Here is an 18,235-nt window from a genome sequence, read left to right on the forward strand (position 1 = left end):
CGTTAGACATTCTTTAAATATACTTGAAAACCTGCTGTGGTATTATCAGAACTGGTGGCGCGTTTGCTGTATCAAATGGGAATATAAACCTCCTAAATTGATGTAGAAAACCTCACATGCCGTATTTCGGAATCTACTTAGTGTTTTCGGGTTTTTCAGTAGTAACTAATGAAACAAGCAAGTTTTTGGACTTTCCACTCTCGATCCTCATTAAAAGTGTTTGACTTGCATCTTCCCGCCATTGCTATTGTACTTCACTAAAAAAAACTACTTTTCTCGGAAACAACAAATCACAAAGTGTCGGATAATTTAAGAGAATGATTTTGCTGTTTCACTTTTTTCTTTGCTTCACAATCATAATTACCACACATTGAGCTTGCAGATAAAATATACGATCTGACCAAATAAAGTGATTTGCGAATTGTTTGCGTTTTGTTGACGGAAGTCATTCCACCAACTGTTGGGGTTCGTCTCATCACCATCTACATCATTCTATAAAGATTTACTCCATTTTGATTTATGTCTGAATGAAACATCGTAACACGTTTACATCACACTAGGTTATCGTGTTTCAAAATGCGACATTCAAGTGACAGGATGTCGGAACTATAAAATAGTAATTGTACAGCGAATGATAGATGTTTGAAACGCCCCCTAAGATGGCGTCTGGCAAAGAACCAAGTGGCTTGCTGATTCGACAATGTCTCCGGAATTCCCGTTGTATTAGGAAAAACACGCAGCAGACAGCGCCTGTTGCTATAATTATGCCTCCGAAACTTATGATATTTCTATACTTGCAGTAACATATTCCATGGCGATATTTGCTGAGCTAAATCCGCAATTTTGGACTTTTGACGTTAAAGGCCTTCTCGTCCAGTAAAACACTAATATTGTCTGGTGTGAAAGATACGTCTGCTATTATGTTTTTGCTATTGAAAGATGGCTTTCTCATCAGTCGTGCTGACAGTCGTATGTGACCTTGAAGATGTCGTTGCTAGTACCACGGGGGAGAGAAGGGCACGTCCTTTACATTGTGTACAACGAACCCCTTTATTCCGGACTCCTTGACTCAAGTAATTCTCACCAGAAATAAATTACTCCATCAATTACACCTCCAAAATACGTTTGTTAGTTCTGCATTCGATGAATACGGGATTCCAAACATCCGGATTAAAGAGGTTTTAAGGATAAATCGGGCGTTCTCTGGTGAAGTGCAGAAAGCACAGTGTTTTATGATATGTATCTACAATGATTCCTTTTAATAACAAACATATACTTTATGTATAATTTATTATATTTTATATTAAATTTTATACTTTAGCTTCATGTTATTATCGACAACGGACTATAGGTTTGTTGTGACGATCATTGTACTGATGAGTATGATCAGGTGAGAATGATATATGTGTCAGAATATTAAGGTTGAATAATGAAGATGAGATGGCGAGATTATGGTAAAATAATATTCGACGAATGATGTCTAGCGTTGTTAGCATTCCGGGTCAGAATAAATCCCCAGCACCCCATTTTGTCCGACGGTCTGGTAAAATGAGTACCGGGTGGTTACAATGGACGCCATGGACTATACTTTCTGTCACTGGTTCGTTTGACTGGAATATTTCAAGGCTGCCGTGATACAGCTGGAATAGTGCTAACTGCGGCGTAAAGAACCATCCACTTACTCCAACAACGACAACGCATCTCTACCTCATGTTAGTAAATCGACAAAGACGAATAAGAACATCACACGATTGTCCCTATTAAAGTCCTTAGCGAAACTTATAAGAATAGTTATACATCCATGCACTTATCGCTCAGCCTTAGCGACCCGTGAAGATCCGGGGTAGAATAGGTCTTCAGGAACCTATGCTTGTCGTAAAAGGCGACTATGCTTGTCGTAAGAGGCGACTAACGGGATCAGACGGTCAGGCTCGCTGACTTGGTTGATGCATGTCATCGTATTCCAATTGCGTGGATCGATGCTCATGATGTCAATCACTGGATTGTCTGGTCCAGTCTCGATTATTTACAGACCGCCGTCATATAGCTGGAATATAGTGCGGCGTTAAACAACAAACAAACAAACAAACAAACAAACAAACAGCAAGGCTAAGGTGATGCCGACGATAGCTCTCTTGACAATGACAGCAAAATGGTTTCTTCCCCTCAAGGGAGAATTATTTAAGAAAAGAAGTGCGATAACCGACTTCCATGTCTGCAACGTTCTCAACGCGATTGCCACTTGTCTGTAGACAAGTTGACACGTGAACTAACACATCTGTTAAGTGATTCCCAATTTAGAAGCTTCTGAAGAAACATAAACGCACGAGTTATTCTACGCTGGTTGCCATGGAGATCACAAAAACGAGGGTTGTGGTATCTAAAAATACGGATAAAATGCTTGAAACATCATGCCAAACAACCTTGTTTGATTCTGTGTCTGTTGTGTCACAGTGGTAGGGTTGGGTAGTGGGTAGGTCATGTTCATGAGACGAACTAAAAACGTTTGACAGTTGAGTGTGAATGAATCGCGTGCATGTTTCTACTGGAATAGTGGGTTTGTCGAAGATGGAATTGGGGAACATGAAATGGAAGGTTTATCTGGGGGAACGTGAAGAAAAGGAAACACTTGTAGGAATGGTCATGAAAACATGGAACGTTTATCTACTTTTAAAATATGTACTATTCGGTAATATGTTATATTATAATATAATATGATATTTAAGGAAGGGCGCAAATACAAGACATATGTTGAGGAGGGAAATCCTGTTTAAGTGACTCATGAATGAAAAACCCTCCGCCCCACTGTCAATAATAAAATTCCCATTTTTTTTAAAATCGTGAATACACATATACCTTGCACATATTTTGTGGTTTTAATTAATAGCAGATATATTTCTTTTATATCTACTTTGCTCTAATTTAAAGTGTATGTCTGTATTACAGTAGAACAGATTTAATGGAATCAAATAAGGTATAGAACAACTCGAATGATTGCAAGACATCGTGAATAATACTTGCAGATATAATCGCAGAAGACTTTAACCTTACATGTCGGGATAGGTCAAATTCTATGAAATTATGGATTAAGGAATAGAATATATGGACGTCTACTTCTTTATTATGTGTTCCTCATAATAAAGGAGTCGACATCCATAAATTCTCTTCCTCATGTGTATCACTTCTAAATGCCGTTCAAAGACCTGATACTCATGGATTGTAACAGGACTAATAAAACACGATGGCATGTTGTCAAATATATCCAATATAGCCCATGCAAGTCTATAATAGTGGACAAGTCTAGATTAATGCAGTATCTGAAAATGAAGAGAATCTCTGGGCTCCTTTTTATTATATTTTATTAAGATAATATAATAACTGTCTTGGTGGCACATAAATGGGGCTTGACCACAGGACATTTTGGAGTGCTGTAGCAAGTCATTGTAAACCAATTTGGCTATCTATATCATCACAGTTGTTTGTTTATTCATATCAATCAGTCGTAATTATAACACTAATTATACAGCTACAATGACTGACTTCCAGTTCAGTGAAGTGAGGTGAGGTTAACTAAAGGGAGATTAACTTCGTGTTCAACATTATTGCAATTATATAGCGACGTGCATGCACGTGTGTGTGTGGCTGCTTGTACTAGTCAGGTCTTCTGCATGTGAGATACCATGCCACAGTTTAACATGGATACTCCACTCAGATACATGTACTTATTTCGAGCTGACCAGTCCTTGTTTTATCCACCTAATGGCGAGCGCCAGGCAGGGAAACAATAAGTACCATACTTTTAGGTCTTTTGGTCTTGCCTACATGCGTAAATATTATTCATGAAAACCCAGCTTGATCTTCCCCGTGATCCTGAAATATTTGTTAACGAGGCGTAATACCTCATCCGCTTCCAAAGTAGAAATGATTAATATATAAGCAATTTTTCAAGACCAGACGGGGCGGTCGGGTAACCTAGTGGTTAAAGCGTTCGCTCGTCACGCCGAAGACCCGGGTTCGATTCCCGACATGGGTACAATGTGTGAAGCCCATTTCTGGTGTCCCCCGCCGTGATATTGCTGGAAGATTGCTAAAAGCTGCGTAAAACCATACTCACTCACTACAAGACCAGACAATTCAGCGATTTACATCCAGCGACTTGTAAGAGGCGACTAACGGGATCGGGTGGTCAGGCTCGCTGACTTGCTTGATGCGTGTCATCGTATCCCAATTGCGTAGATCGATGCTCATAGTGTCAATCACTGGATTTTCTTGACCTGGCTCGATTATTAACAAACCGCCGTCAAATAGCTGGAATATAACAGCGTTAAACAACATACAAATAATATACATAGCTTAAGTCGAACAAGACATTTAAGCATACAATTTTGAAAAAGAATATTCCCCAATGTTGTATGAGAGAGAGCTGGAAATGGAGTTCAGATGAGTGTTTTCATCATTATATTACTATGTCAAATACATTACGTGCGATAACACACTGGCGCAGTAAAAACACGTGATACTCTGACATGTCACCGTGACTAATGCCAATGCACGAGGTGCATGCTTAAGGTTATCTCGCACGCATTCTCATGTAGAGGTCTAAGGTGCAAAAGGTCATGACTCTAAATTTAGTTTTCCGATATGGGCACAGACGTTCATATACAGACGTTATTTACAGCAAATCGGCAGGAGGAAACGGGATATATGTCATGTGACCAGGAAGAACCCAGCGAGTCTTTCGCCCCCACGAAGGTCTAAATTTACACCTTCCCATAACATGCCCAGCGCATTCTCAGAGAGCCGTTATCTGTCAGACATTCCACGCCGAGACAGCGCTCGCAGACACGCGCAGATTGTTGACTTTGTATGACGCAGTTCCAATGTGCAAATGTTTCTTTCATTAATTGTAAATTTTTATGTTTAGTTTGCCTTTACTGTCGGGTCATGTCAGGATTGTGAACAGTTGTACAAGACCAAATTTGCACTTTTGTCGATGCTGTCTTTTGGGTGCATGTAGTAACACGAACATATTTCTTCCAGACACTGATGTTTCTTTTGAAGATTGTCTTGCGACCGCAGTGTAAATTTAGTTTAACTCTGTCACAATTGCCCTCCTGAATTTGTTTCCACTGATGCGTCTACAAATCGCAAGGAGGGAATTCGTGTGTGGACATAAGATAACCCCAACGATACTGATATGACGCCATCCTTGTATAGACTGGTTCATGGTTGAAATGAGTTGCATCACCTTTATAATGATGAGACGGATTCGTGCAGTTGATGGTTCTCTTGGGATTTCCCTTTTGGTTAAACGTCGATATCTTGTCACAGGACATAACTGATACAGTTTGCTTTTTCCTTTAATAAAGAGCTCAAGTGAAATATTATAAATTGTGTTTGAAACTTCATGAGACAATGCAAGTTGGTAAAGGAAATCAGATATTTGCCTACCGGGCATATTAAGGAATTTAAAGGACTCAGCAATGTCGTAAAACGTCATGATAATATTTTGACATTTCCTTCAGGAAGGTTTCGCGTATAACAGTATAATGTATTTTGTTTACTTTTCCCAGTTTAATGTTTCAAAAAATGTTAGGTAAAGAATTAAAGAAAGTAGCCTAGTTAAGACAAGGCCGACAGGGGGTGTTCTCTTTAGAATGAGTGAGTGAGTGAGTATGGTTTTACGCCGCTTTTAGCAATATTCCAGCAATATCACGGCGGGGGACACCAGAAATGGGCTTCACACATTGTACCCATGTCGGGAATCGAACCCAGGTCTTCGGCGTGACGAGCGAACGCTTTAACCACTGGGCTACTCGACCGCCCCCTTCAGAATGACGTGTACGGTGTTTTCAGGTGAGAGTAATTGAGCAGAGTTACAGCACCCGGCACTAATTGCTGGCGTGCAAAACAGTAAACAGTTGTTGGCACCTGTTCTCAGAACTCATCTCCAGAACTTTACCCCAGCTCAATTCTCAGAAAATGTCCCTTTCAAGAAAGGTCTTGTTTCGTCATAAAATTGTCAGTAAGTTGTGGTCAGCAGACATTCCAGTGTGACCCGTGAAGACCCGAGTTGGAATAGGTCTTCAGCAACACATGCTTGCCGTAAAAGGCGTCAACGCTTGTCGTAAGAGGCGACTAACGGGATCGGGTGGTCAGGCTCGCTGACTTGGTTGATTCATGTCATCGTATCTCAATTGCGTGGATCGATGCTCATGATGTCAATCACTAAATTGTCTTGGCCACACTCGATTTTTGACAGACCGCCATCATATATATATATATCCGGAATATTAATTGCTGCGTGCGGCGTTAACTAACAAACAAACAAACATTCCCGAGTTCCTCACCCTTCACATAGCTTGACACAAGGGAGTACTATGTAACTATAAACAAAACAAATATGGTGCCTGTCTGGTCAGTCTATGGGGCACCGAGTTGTATCACAAACATTTTGTATTTCTTTGAAAAATTTACAATCTTGTCAAAACCTGCTCTCTTATAGACTGAAACGGGCACCGGCTGGAACCCGGACCGAGATACTCGTATGCGTAGGCAGAGTTAAGGCAGGGGGTATTAGATTACATGATTTTCACATACTTTCAGCGATTTTTATATACAGAAGTTATTTCTTAGTTTCTTCTGCAAAGTTCCGTCTCTCAGAAGTAACTTCCCGTTTAGGACACGTGACCTGTCTCAGTCTATGTTGGTTTATTATATCATACAAGTAGAAATTGCTGCAGTGCATCAATGGTTCCCCGCCATATAATTTAATGGGCAGGGAGGAAGTGTAAGCTGGGGGAGGACAGAATTGGTGTAAACTACAAATTGGTTGTTATTAATGTAGTTATCTTTGGAAAGCACAATAAAAGAAACAGTGTCTTTAAATGGTCAGCACAAGAAAACCCAAGGCAAGAAAACACACAACTGGGTCTGTCAGGCAAAACTTGATATATACCCACTATTAGTACCAATAATATAAAAAGTAATTGATTACAAGTCCTATGTAGATAACACAACAAATGTCATTCTTAAACATGGTTTGGCACCAAATATCAATATTTCTGGTCAAAATGTTGGTTGGTTGGGCGGGGAAGAATAACCGTACTGCATGTAAACTTAAGATTACTTAAAGTTGTATGTATGTCACCTGTAAGGTAATTGTAATAAATTATGCCTATGGGTATTGTATTTAGTATCCATATTTAATATGTCGCATGGTTGCACGATTGGGTGTGGGGTGGGGTGTGGGATGGGGTGGGGTTTGTGGGGTGTGGGGTGGGGTGTGGGGCGTGTGTGTTGGCATCAACAACAAATAAGTATTTTAAGTGCAAAGTTTTACTGATATCTTTTAAAAAAATATATGTATACAATAACAAGAATGTGCCAGGCAACTTAAGCACTAGTGTTTTTTGTATCTATAAAAACATAGTGAGCTTGTTGATTGTAAATTCTATAACGATAAGTTCAAAATGGACGAATACCGATTTGGACACCAACTTAAAAAAGTTAATTTGATTTAACTGAATTTAGTTTGTGGATACGGATGATAAGGTAAAGTCCGACGATTATCAACTGTATAGTAAGGTGATACGCAACTTAAAACTTGGTGAAACATTCGTGAAACATGACAGGTGAAATGTGAAACTACTGAATGATCAGTTGAGGTGTAGTATTAGGGGTGAGAAGTTACACAACGTTGTAGCCGTTTGATGTTTGGTTTTTAAAGTCGACTGTAAATTCGAAATCATGATTCAAGTCACAATCCTGGATTAAAATGACCCAGGCCGAGCGGTCGGATAGCCTAATGGTTATAGCGTTCGCTCTTTACGCCGAGGACCCGGGTTCGATTCCCGACATGGGTACAATGTGTGAAGCCAATTTCTGGTGTCCCCGGCCGTGATATTGCTTGAGTATTGCTTAAAGCGGCGTCAAACCATAGTCACTCACTCACTCACCCATTCATACTACCAACCTCTCGTTTCGTCACCCTCTATTTAACTACACTCGGCCTTGGACTTTTATTGGGCCAAATGTATATTGACGTTGACATTCACACATTAGACGGGCGCTGCCGTTTTAAGGCAGCACACTCATGCTCATCAGTTTCACATATACACGACCGCCTCCGTGGCCTAGTGGTAGAGCGTCCGCCCGGAGAGCGGAAGGTCCGGATCCCCGGCCGCGTCATACCAAAAAAGACGTTCAAAGATGGTACTTGTTGTTACCCTGTCTGGCGCTCGGCATTAAGGGGCTAAAACAAGGGCTGGTCGGCTCGGAGTCAGTTTACTGTGTCTAAGTGGGGTATTCATGTTAAACTGCGGCATGGTATCTCAGTTGGGTAGCACTTTAAATCGGCATCAGTCCGGACTAGTACTAGTACAAGCAGCCACACACACACTTGCATGCACGTCGCTATACAAGTGCAATAATCTTGGACGCGACGTAAAGCCCAATTTCACCTCACCTCACCTTTACATATACACTGTCATTGTGGTATAAGGTTAATGTTGATTCCCTTTGTCTCTGCCATTCCATCTGGGCTTGATAATACGAGTATATTTTGTCCTTGAACACAGACCAAATTGTTTTAAACTGTATTAAGTTACACCATTTGCCAGGGATTTATACAATAGGCGTTAAAATATGCACAGAATTACATCTACATTTTGATGTACATGGTATGTAAATATGCACATGTACATGTGATAGTATGTTACCTGTATTCGACCTACGTTTTCGTGTCACGTCACGCGTATTTTTCTTTCCATCAATATGTTACACTGATGTATTTTGATAATATTCAGAATAAATATATTTTCAATGTAGAACGATACAGAGCATTCCTATTTCCTTGACCAGGCTGAAAAAATGAATAAATGGATTTTTTTTACTTCTATGTAGGGATATGATCTACACACACGAAGCCATGTTGTGATTTATAAGGGTTGTGGAAATGTTCTAATCACTGTGTCGATTTGTTTCAGCAGTTGAGTAAGTTCCCCCACTAACCAGCCATCATGTCTGACGCCAGCAGAGCCAAGAAGTCCGGTATTGGATATCAGATCGAACAGAAGATGGAAACCGTAAGTTCATCTTAGTTCCTTACACATTGTAGAACACCCTTTGTCTGCGGATTTCAGATCTACCGTCAGGTGGACGGTATCCCCGATACTACCCCCTTTGCATTATCTCTCTCCCAGTTCCAGAGTTTCAGAGCAACAATCTAACATTGTCTCGCCCTCTGTTTCAGAGCAACAATCATCTGGATGGTACACTCGATGCTACCTTTCTCACATTGTCTCGCCCTCTGTTTCAGAGCTACAATCTCCTGGGTGGTACACTCGATGCTACCTTTTCTCACATTGTCTCGCCCTCTGTTTCAGAGCAACAATCTCCTGGGTGGTACACTCGATGCTACCCTTTTCTCACAGTGTCTCGCCCTCTGTTTCAGAACTACAGTTTTCTGGATGGTACCCTCGATACTACCCTTTTCTAACATTGTTTCGCCCTCTGTTTCAGAGGTACAATCATCTGGAAGGTACCCTCGATGCTACCCTTTTCTCACATTGTCTCGCCCTCTGTTTCAAAGCAACAATCTCCTGGGTGGTACACTCGATGTTACCTTTTCTCACATTGTCTCGCCCTCTGTTTCAGAGCAACAATCTCCTGGGTGGTACACTCGATGCTACCCTTTTCTCACATTGTCTCGCCCTCTGTTTCAGAGCAACAATCTCCTGGACGGTACCCTCGATGCTACCTTTTCTCACATTGTCTCGCCCTCTGTTTCAGAGCTACAATCATCTGGAAGGTACCCTCGATGCTACCCTTTTCTCACATTGTCTCGCCCTCTGTTTCAGAGCAACAATCTCCTGGATGGTACCCTCGATGTTACCTTTTCTCACATTGTCTCGCCCTCTGTTTGAGCTACAATCATCTGGATAATAACATCGATACTACCCTTTTCTCACATTGTCCTGCTCTCTGTTTCAGAGCTACAATCATCTGGATGGTACCCTCGATGCTACCTTTTCTCACATTGTCTCGCTCTCTGTTTCAGAGCTACAATCATCTGGATGGTACCCTCGATGCTACCTTTTCTCACATTGTCTCGCCCTCTGTTTCAGAGCTACAATCATCTGGATGGTACCCTCGATGCTACCTTTTCTCACATTGTCTCGCTCTCTGTTTCAGAGCTACAATCATCTGGATGGTACCCTCGATGCTACCCTTTTCTCACAGTGTCTCGCCCTCTGTTTCAGAACTACAGTTTTCTGGATGGTACCCTCGATACTACCATTTTCTAACATTGTTTCGCCCTCTGTTTCAGAGGTACAATCATCTTGATGGTACCCTCGATGCTACCCTTTTCTCACATTGTCTCGCCCTCTGTTTCAGAGCAACAATCTCCTTGATGGTACACTCGATGCTACCCTTTTCTCACATTGTCTCGCTCTCTGTTTCAGAGCAACAATCTCCTTGACGGTACCCTCGATGCTACCTTTTCTCACATTGTCTCGCCCTCTGTTTCAGAGCTACAATCATCTGGAAGGTACCCTCGATGCTACCCTTTTCTCACATTGTCTCGCCCTCTGTTTCAGAGCAACAATCTCCTGGATGGTACCCTCGATGTTACCTTTTCTCACATTGTCTCGTCCTCTGTTTGAGCTACAATCATCTGGATAATAACCTCGATACTACCCTTTTCTCACATTGTCCTGCTCTCTGTTTCAGAGCTACAATCATCTGGATGGTACCCTCGATGCTACCTTTTCTCACATTGTCTCGCTCTCTGTTTCAGAGCTACAATCATCTGGATGGTACCCTCGATGCTACCTTTTCTCACATTGTCTCGCCCTCTGTTTCAGAGCAACAATCTCCTGGGTGGTACACTCGATGCTACCTTTTCTCACATTGTCTCGCCCTCTGTTTCAGAGCAACAATCTCCTGGGTGGTACACTCGATGCTACCTTTTCTCACATTGTCTCGCCCTCTGTTTCAGAGCAACAATCTCCTGGGTGGTACACTCGATGTTACCCTTTTCTCACATTGTCTCGCCCTCTGTTTCAGAGCAACAATCTCCTGGGTGGTACACTCGATGTTACCTTTTCTCACATTGTCTCGCCCTCTGTTTCAGAGCAACAATCATCTGGATGGTACCCTCGATGCTACCCTTTTCTCGCATTGTCTCGCTCTCTGTTTCAGAGCTACAATCATCTGGATGGTACCCTCGATGCTACCCTTTTCTCACATTGTCTCGCCCTCTGTTTCAGAGCAACAATCTCCTGGATGGTACCCTCGATGTTACCTTTTCTCACATTGTCTCGCCCTCTGTTTGAGCTACAATCATCTGGATAATAACCTCGATACTACCCTTTTCTCACATTGTCCTGCTCTCTGTTTCAGAGCTACAATCTCCTGGGTGGTACCCTCGATGCTACCTTTTCTCACATTGTCTCGCTCTCTGTTTCAGAGCTACAATCATCTGGATGGTACCCTCGATGCTACCTTTTCTCACATTGTCTCGCCCTCTGTTTCAGAGCTACAATCATCTGGATGGTACCCTCGATGCTACCTTTTCTCACATTGTCTCGCTCTCTGTTTCAGAGCTACAATCATCTGGATGGTACCCTCGATGCTACCCTTTTCTCACAGTGTCTCGCCCTCTGTTTCAGAACTACAGTTTTCTGGATGGTACCCTCGATACTACCCTTTTCTAACATTGTTTCGCCCTCTGTTTCAGAGGTACAATCATCTTGATGGTACCCTCGATGCTACCCTTTTCTCACATTGTCTCGCCCTCTGTTTCAGAGCAACAATCTCCTTGATGGTACACTCGATGCTACCCTTTTCTCACATTGTCTCGCTCTCTGTTTCAGAGCAACAATCTCCTTGACGGTACCCTCGATGCTACCTTTTCTCACATTGTCTCGCCCTCTGTTTCAGAGCTACAATCATCTGGAAGGTACCCTCGATGCTACCCTTTTCTCACATTGTCTCGCCCTCTGTTTCAGAGCAACAATCTCCTGGATGGTACCCTCGATGTTACCTTTTCTCACAGTGTCTCGTCCTCTGTTTGAGCTACAATCATCTGGATAATAACCTCGATACTACCCTTTTCTCACATTGTCCTGCTCTCTGTTTCAGAGCTACAATCATCTGGATGGTACCCTCGATGCTACCTTTTCTCACATTGTCTCGCTCTCTGTTTCAGAGCTACAATCATCTGGATGGTACCCTCGATGCTACCTTTTCTCACATTGTCTCGCCCTCTGTTTCAGAGCAACAATCTCCTGAGTGGTACACTCGATGTTACCTTTTCTCACATTGTCTCGCCCTCTGTTTCAGAGCAACAATCTCCTGGGTGGTACACTCGATGCTACCTTTTCTCACATTGTCTCGCCCTCTGTTTCAGAGCAACAATCTCCTGGGTGGTACACTCGATGCTACCTTTTCTCACATTGTCACGCCCTCTGTTTCAGAGCAACAATCTCCTGGGTGGTACACTCGATGTTACCCTTTTCTCACATTGTCTCGCCCTCTGTTTCAGAGCAACAATCTCCTGGGTGGTACACTCGATGTTACCTTTTCTCACATTGTCTCGCCCTCTGTTTCAGAGCAACAATCATCTGGATGGTACCCTCGATGCTACCCTTTTCTCGCATTGTCTCGCTCTCTGTTTCAGAGCAACAATCTCCTGGGTGGTACACTTGATGCTACCCTTTTCTCACATTGTCTCGCCCTCTGTTTCAGAGCAACGATCTCCTGGATGGTACCCTCGATGCTACCTTTTCTCACATTGTCTCGCCCTCTGTTTCAGAGCTACAATCATCTGGATGGTACCCTCGATGCTACCTTTTCTCACATTGTCTCGCCCTCTGTTTCAGAGCTACAATCATCTGGATGGTACCCTCGATGCTACCCTTTTCTCACAGTGTCTCGCCCTCTGTTTCAGAACTACAGTTTTCTGGATGGTACCCTCGATACTACCCTTTTCTAACATTGTTTCGCCCTCTGTTTCAGAGGTAGAATCATCTTGATGGTACCCTCGATGCTACCCTTTTCTCACACTGTCTCGCCCTCTGTTTCAGAGCAACAATCTCCTGGGTGGTACACTCGATGCTACCCTTTTCTCACATTGTCTCGCTCTCTGTTTCAGAGCAACAATCTCCTGGATGGTACCCTCGATGCTACCTTTTCTCACATTGTCTCGCTCTCTGTTTCAGAGCAACAATCATCTGGAAGGTACCCTCGATGCTACCCTTTTCACACATTGTCTCGCCCTCTGTTTCAGAGCAACAATCTCCTGGATGGTACCCTCGATGCCACCTTTTCTCACATTGTCTCGCCCTCTGTTTGAGCTACAATCATCTGGATAATACCCTCGATACTACCCTTTTCTCACATTGTCCTGCTCTCTGTTTCAGAGCTACAATCATCTGGATGGTACCCTCGATGCTACCCTTTTCTCACATTGTCTCGCCCTCTGTTTCAGAGCAACAATCTCCTGGGTGGTACACTCGATGCTACCCTTTTCTCACATTGTCTCGCTCTCTGTTTCAGAGCAACAATCTCCTGGATGGTACCCTCGATGCTACCTTTTCTCACATTGTCTCGCCCTCTGTTTCAGAGCTACAATCATCTGGAAGGTACCCTCGATGCTACCCTTTTCTCACATTGTCTCGCCCTCTGTTTCAGAGCAACAATCTCCTGGGTGGTACACTCGATGTTACCCTTTTCTCACATTGTCTCGCCCTCTGTTTCAGAGCAACAATCTCCTGGGTGGTACACTCGATGTTACCTTTTCTCACATTGTCTCGCCCTCTGTTTCAGAGCTACAATCATCTGGATGGTACCCTCGATGCTACCCTTTTCTCACATTGTCTCGCTCTCTGTTTCAGAGCAACAATCTCCTGGGTGGTACACTCGATGCTACCCTTTTCTCACATTGTCTCGCCCTCAGTTTCAGAGCAACAATCTCCTGGATGGTACCCTCGATGCTACCTTTTCTCACATTGTCTCGCCCTCTGTTTCAGAGCTACAATCATCTGGATGGTACCCTCGATGCTACCCTTTTCTCACAGTGTCTCGCCCTCTGTTTCAGAACTACAGTTTTCTGGATGGTACCCTCGATACTACCCTTTTCTAACATTGTTTTGCCCTCTGTTTCAGAGGTAGAATCATCTTGATGGTACCCTCGATGCTACCCTTTTCTCACACTGTCTCGCCCTCTGTTTCAAAGCAACAATCTCCTGGGTGGTACACTCGATGCTACCCTTTTCTCACATTGTCTCGCCCTCTGTTTCAGAGCAACAATATCCTGGATGGTACCCTCGATGCTACCTTTTCTCACATTGTCTCGCTCTCTGTTTCAGAGCAACAATCATCTGGAAGGTACCCTCGATGCTACCCTTTTCTCACATTGTCTCGCCCTCTGTTTCAGAGCAACAATCTCCTGGATGGTACCCTCGATGCTACCTTTTCTCACATTGTCTCGCCCTCTGTTTCAGAGCTACAATCATCTGGAAGGTACCCTCGATGCTACCCTTTTCTCACATTGTCTCGCCCTCTGTTTCAGAGCAACAATCTCCTGGGTGGTACACTCGATGTTACCCTTTTCTCACATTGTCTCGCCCTCTGTTTCAGAGCAACAATCTCCTGGGTGGTACACTCGATGTTACCTTTTCTCACATTGTCTCGCCCTCTGTTTCAGAGCTACAATCATCTGGATGGTACCCTCGATGCTACCCTTTTCTCACATTGTCTCGCTCTCTGTTTCAGAGCAACAATCTCCTGGGTGGTACACTCGATGCTACCCTTTTCTCACATTGTCTCGCCCTCAGTTTCAGAGCAACAATCTCCTGGATGGTACCCTCGATGCTACCTTTTCTCACATTGTCTCGCCCTCTGTTTCAGAGCTACAATCATCTGGATGGTACCCTCGATGCTACCCTTTTCTCACAGTGTCTCGCCCTCTGTTTCAGAACTACAGTTTTCTGGATGGTACCCTCGATACTACCCTTTTCTAACATTGTTTTGCCCTCTGTTTCAGAGGTAGAATCATCTTGATGGTACCCTCGATGCTACCCTTTTCTCACACTGTCTCGCCCTCTGTTTCAAAGCAACAATCTCCTGGGTGGTACACTCGATGCTACCCTTTTCTCACATTGTCTCGCCCTCTGTTTCAGAGCAACAATATCCTGGATGGTACCCTCGATGCTACCTTTTCTCACATTGTCTCGCTCTCTGTTTCAGAGCAACAATCATCTGGAAGGTACCCTCGATGCTACCCTTTTCTCACATTGTCTCGCCCTCTGTTTCAGAGCAACAATCTCCTGGATGGTACCCTCGATGCTACCTTTTCTCACATTGTCTCGCCCTCTGTTTGAGCTACAATCATCTGGATAATACCCTCGATACTACCCTTTTCTCACATTGTCCTGCTCTCTGTTTCAGAGCTACAATCATCTGGATGGTACCCTCGATGCTACCCTTTTCTCACATTGTCTCGCTCTCTGTTTCAGAGCAACAATCATCTGGATGGTACCCTCGATGCTACCTTTTCTCACACTGTCTCGCCCTCTGTTTCAAAGCAACAATCTCCTGAGTGGTACACTCGATGTTACCTTTTCTCACATTGTCTCGCCCTCTGTTTGAGAGCTACAATCATCTGGATGGTACACTCGATGCTACCTTTTCTCACATTGTCTCGCCCTCTGTTTGAGAGCAACAATCTCCTGAGTGGTACACTCGATGTTACCTTTTCTCACATTGTCTCGCCCTCTGTTTCAGAGCAACAATCATCTGGATGGTACACTCGATGCTACCTTTTCTCACATTGTCTCGCTCTCTGTTTGAGAGCAACAATCTCCTGGGTGGTACACTCGATGTTACCTTTTCTCACATTGTCTCGCCCTCTGTTTCAGAGCTACAATCATCTGGATGGTACCCTCGATGCTACCCTTTTCTCACATTGTCTCGCCTTCTGTTTGAGAGCAACAATCTCCTGGGTGGTACACTCGATGTTACCTTTTCTCACATTGTCTCGCCCTCTGTTTCAGAGCTACAATCATCTGGATGGTACCCTCGATGCTACCCTTTTCTCACATTGTCTCGCCTTCTGTTTCAGAGCAACAATCTCCTGGGTGGTACACTCGATGTTACCTTTTCTCACATTGTCTCGCCCTCTGTTTCAGAGCTACAATCATCTGGATGGTACCCTCGATGCTACCCTTTTCTCACATTGTCTCGCTCTCTGTTTCAGAGCAACAATATCCTGGGTGGTACACTCGATGCTACCCTTTTCTCACATTGTCTCGCCCTCTGTTTCAGAGCAACGATCTCCTGGATGGTACCCTCGATGCTACCTTTTCTCACATTGTCTCGCCCTCTGTTTCAGAGCTACAATCATCTGGATGGTACACTCGATGCTACCTTTTCTCACATCATCTCGCCCTCTGTTTCAGAGCTACAATCATCTGGATGGTACCCTCGATGCTACCCTTTTCTCACATTGTCTCGCTCTCTGTTTCAGAGCAACAATCTCCTGGGTGGTACACTCGATGTTACCTTTTCTCACATTGTCTCGCCCTCTGTTTCAGAGCTACAATCATCTGGATGGTACCCTCGATGCTACCCTTTTCTCACATTGTCTCGCTCTCTGTTTCAGAGCAACAATCTCCTGGGTGGTACACTCGATGTTACCTTTTCTCACATTGTCTCGCCCTCCGTTTCAGAGCAACAATCTCCTGGGTCGTACACTCGATGCTACCCTTTTCTCACATTGTCTCGCCCTCTTTTTCAGACCTACAATCTCCTGGATGGTACACTCTATGTTACCTTTTCTCACATTGTCTCGCCCTCTGTTTCAGAGCAACAATCTCCTGGGTGGTACACTCTATGTTACCTTTTCTCACACTGTCACGCCCTCTTTTTCAGAGCAACAATCTCCTTGATGGTACCCTCGATGCTACCCTTTTCTCACAGTGTCTCGCCCTCTGTTTCAGAGCTACAATCATCTGGATGGTACCCTCGATGCTACCCTTTTCTAACATTGTCTCGCCCTCTGTTTCAGAGCTACAATCATCTGGATGGTACCCTCGATGCTACCTTTTCTCACATAGTCTCGCCCTCTGTTTCAGAGCTACAATCATCTGGATGGTACCCTCGATGCTACCCTTTTCTCACATTGTCTCGCTCTCTGTTTCAGAGCAACAATCTCCTGGGTCGTACACTCGATGCTACTTTTTCTCACATTGTCTCGCCCTCTTTTTCAGAGCTACAATCTCCTGGATGGTACACTCTATGTTACCTTTTCTCACATTGTCTCGCCCTCTGTTTCAGAGCAACAATCTCCTGGGTGGTACACTCTATGTTACCTTTTCTCACACTGTCTCGCCCTCTTTTTCAGAGCAACAATCTCCTGGGTGGTACCCTCGATGCTACCCTTTTCTCACAGTGTCTCGCCCTCTGTTTCAGAGCTACAATCATCTGGATGGTACCCTCGATGCTACCCTTTTCTAACATTGTCTCGCCCTCTGTTTCAGAGCTACAATCATCTGGATGGTACCCTCGATGCTACCCTTTTCTCACATTGTCTCGCCCTCTGTTTCAGAGCTACAATCATCTGGATGGTACCCTCGATGCTACCCTTTTCTCACATTGTCTCGCACTCTGTTTTAGAGCTACAATCATCTGGATGGTACCCTCGATGCTACCCTTTTCTAACATTGTCTCGTACTCTGTTTCAGAGCTACAATCATCTGGATGGTACCCTCGATGCTACCCTTTTCTCACAGTGTCTCGCTCTCTGTTTCAGACCAACAATCTCCTGGGTGATACACTCAATGCTACCCTTTTCTCACATTGTCTCGCCCTCTGTTTCAGAGCAACAATCTCCTGGATGGTACCTTCGATGCTACCCTTTTCTCACAGTGTCTCGCACTCTGTTTCAGAGCTACAATCATCTGGATGGTACCCTCGATGCTACCCTTTTCTCACATTGTCTCGCCCTCTGTTTCAGAGCTACAATCATCTGGATGGTACCCTCGATGCTACCCTTTTCTCACATTGGCTCGCCCTCTGTTTCAGAGCAACAATCTCCTAGATGGTACCCTCGATGCTACCCTTTTCTCACATTGTCTCGCCCTCTGTTTCAGAGCTACAATCATCTGGATGGTACCCTCGATGCTACCCTTTTCTAACATTGTTTCGCCCTCTGTTTCAGAGCTACAAT

General features: G+C 43.8%; 1 protein-coding gene across 3 annotated transcripts in view; it reads left to right on the forward strand.

The window, feature by feature from the left end:
* LOC124141040 (transgelin-2-like) overlaps window positions 1-18,235 on the forward strand; it is a 32,302-nt gene that overhangs the window by 437 nt on the left and 13,630 nt on the right. For 2 of the 3 annotated variants that reach the window (XM_046508905.1, XM_046508907.2), the window contains exon 2: window positions 8,988-9,086. In XM_046508905.1, coding sequence (XP_046364861.1) covers window positions 9,021-9,086 — 66 coding nt within the window. In that variant the 5' untranslated portion in view covers window positions 8,988-9,020. The remainder of the gene's footprint in view (window positions 1-8,987; window positions 9,087-18,235) is intronic. The other variant, XM_046508906.2, reaches the window with a different exon arrangement.

This window comes from Haliotis rufescens, unplaced genomic scaffold (assembly GCF_023055435.1).
Source record: "Haliotis rufescens isolate VD_foot unplaced genomic scaffold, xgHalRufe1.0.p SCAF_6, whole genome shotgun sequence".
Taxonomy (NCBI): domain Eukaryota; kingdom Metazoa; phylum Mollusca; class Gastropoda; order Lepetellida; family Haliotidae; genus Haliotis; species Haliotis rufescens.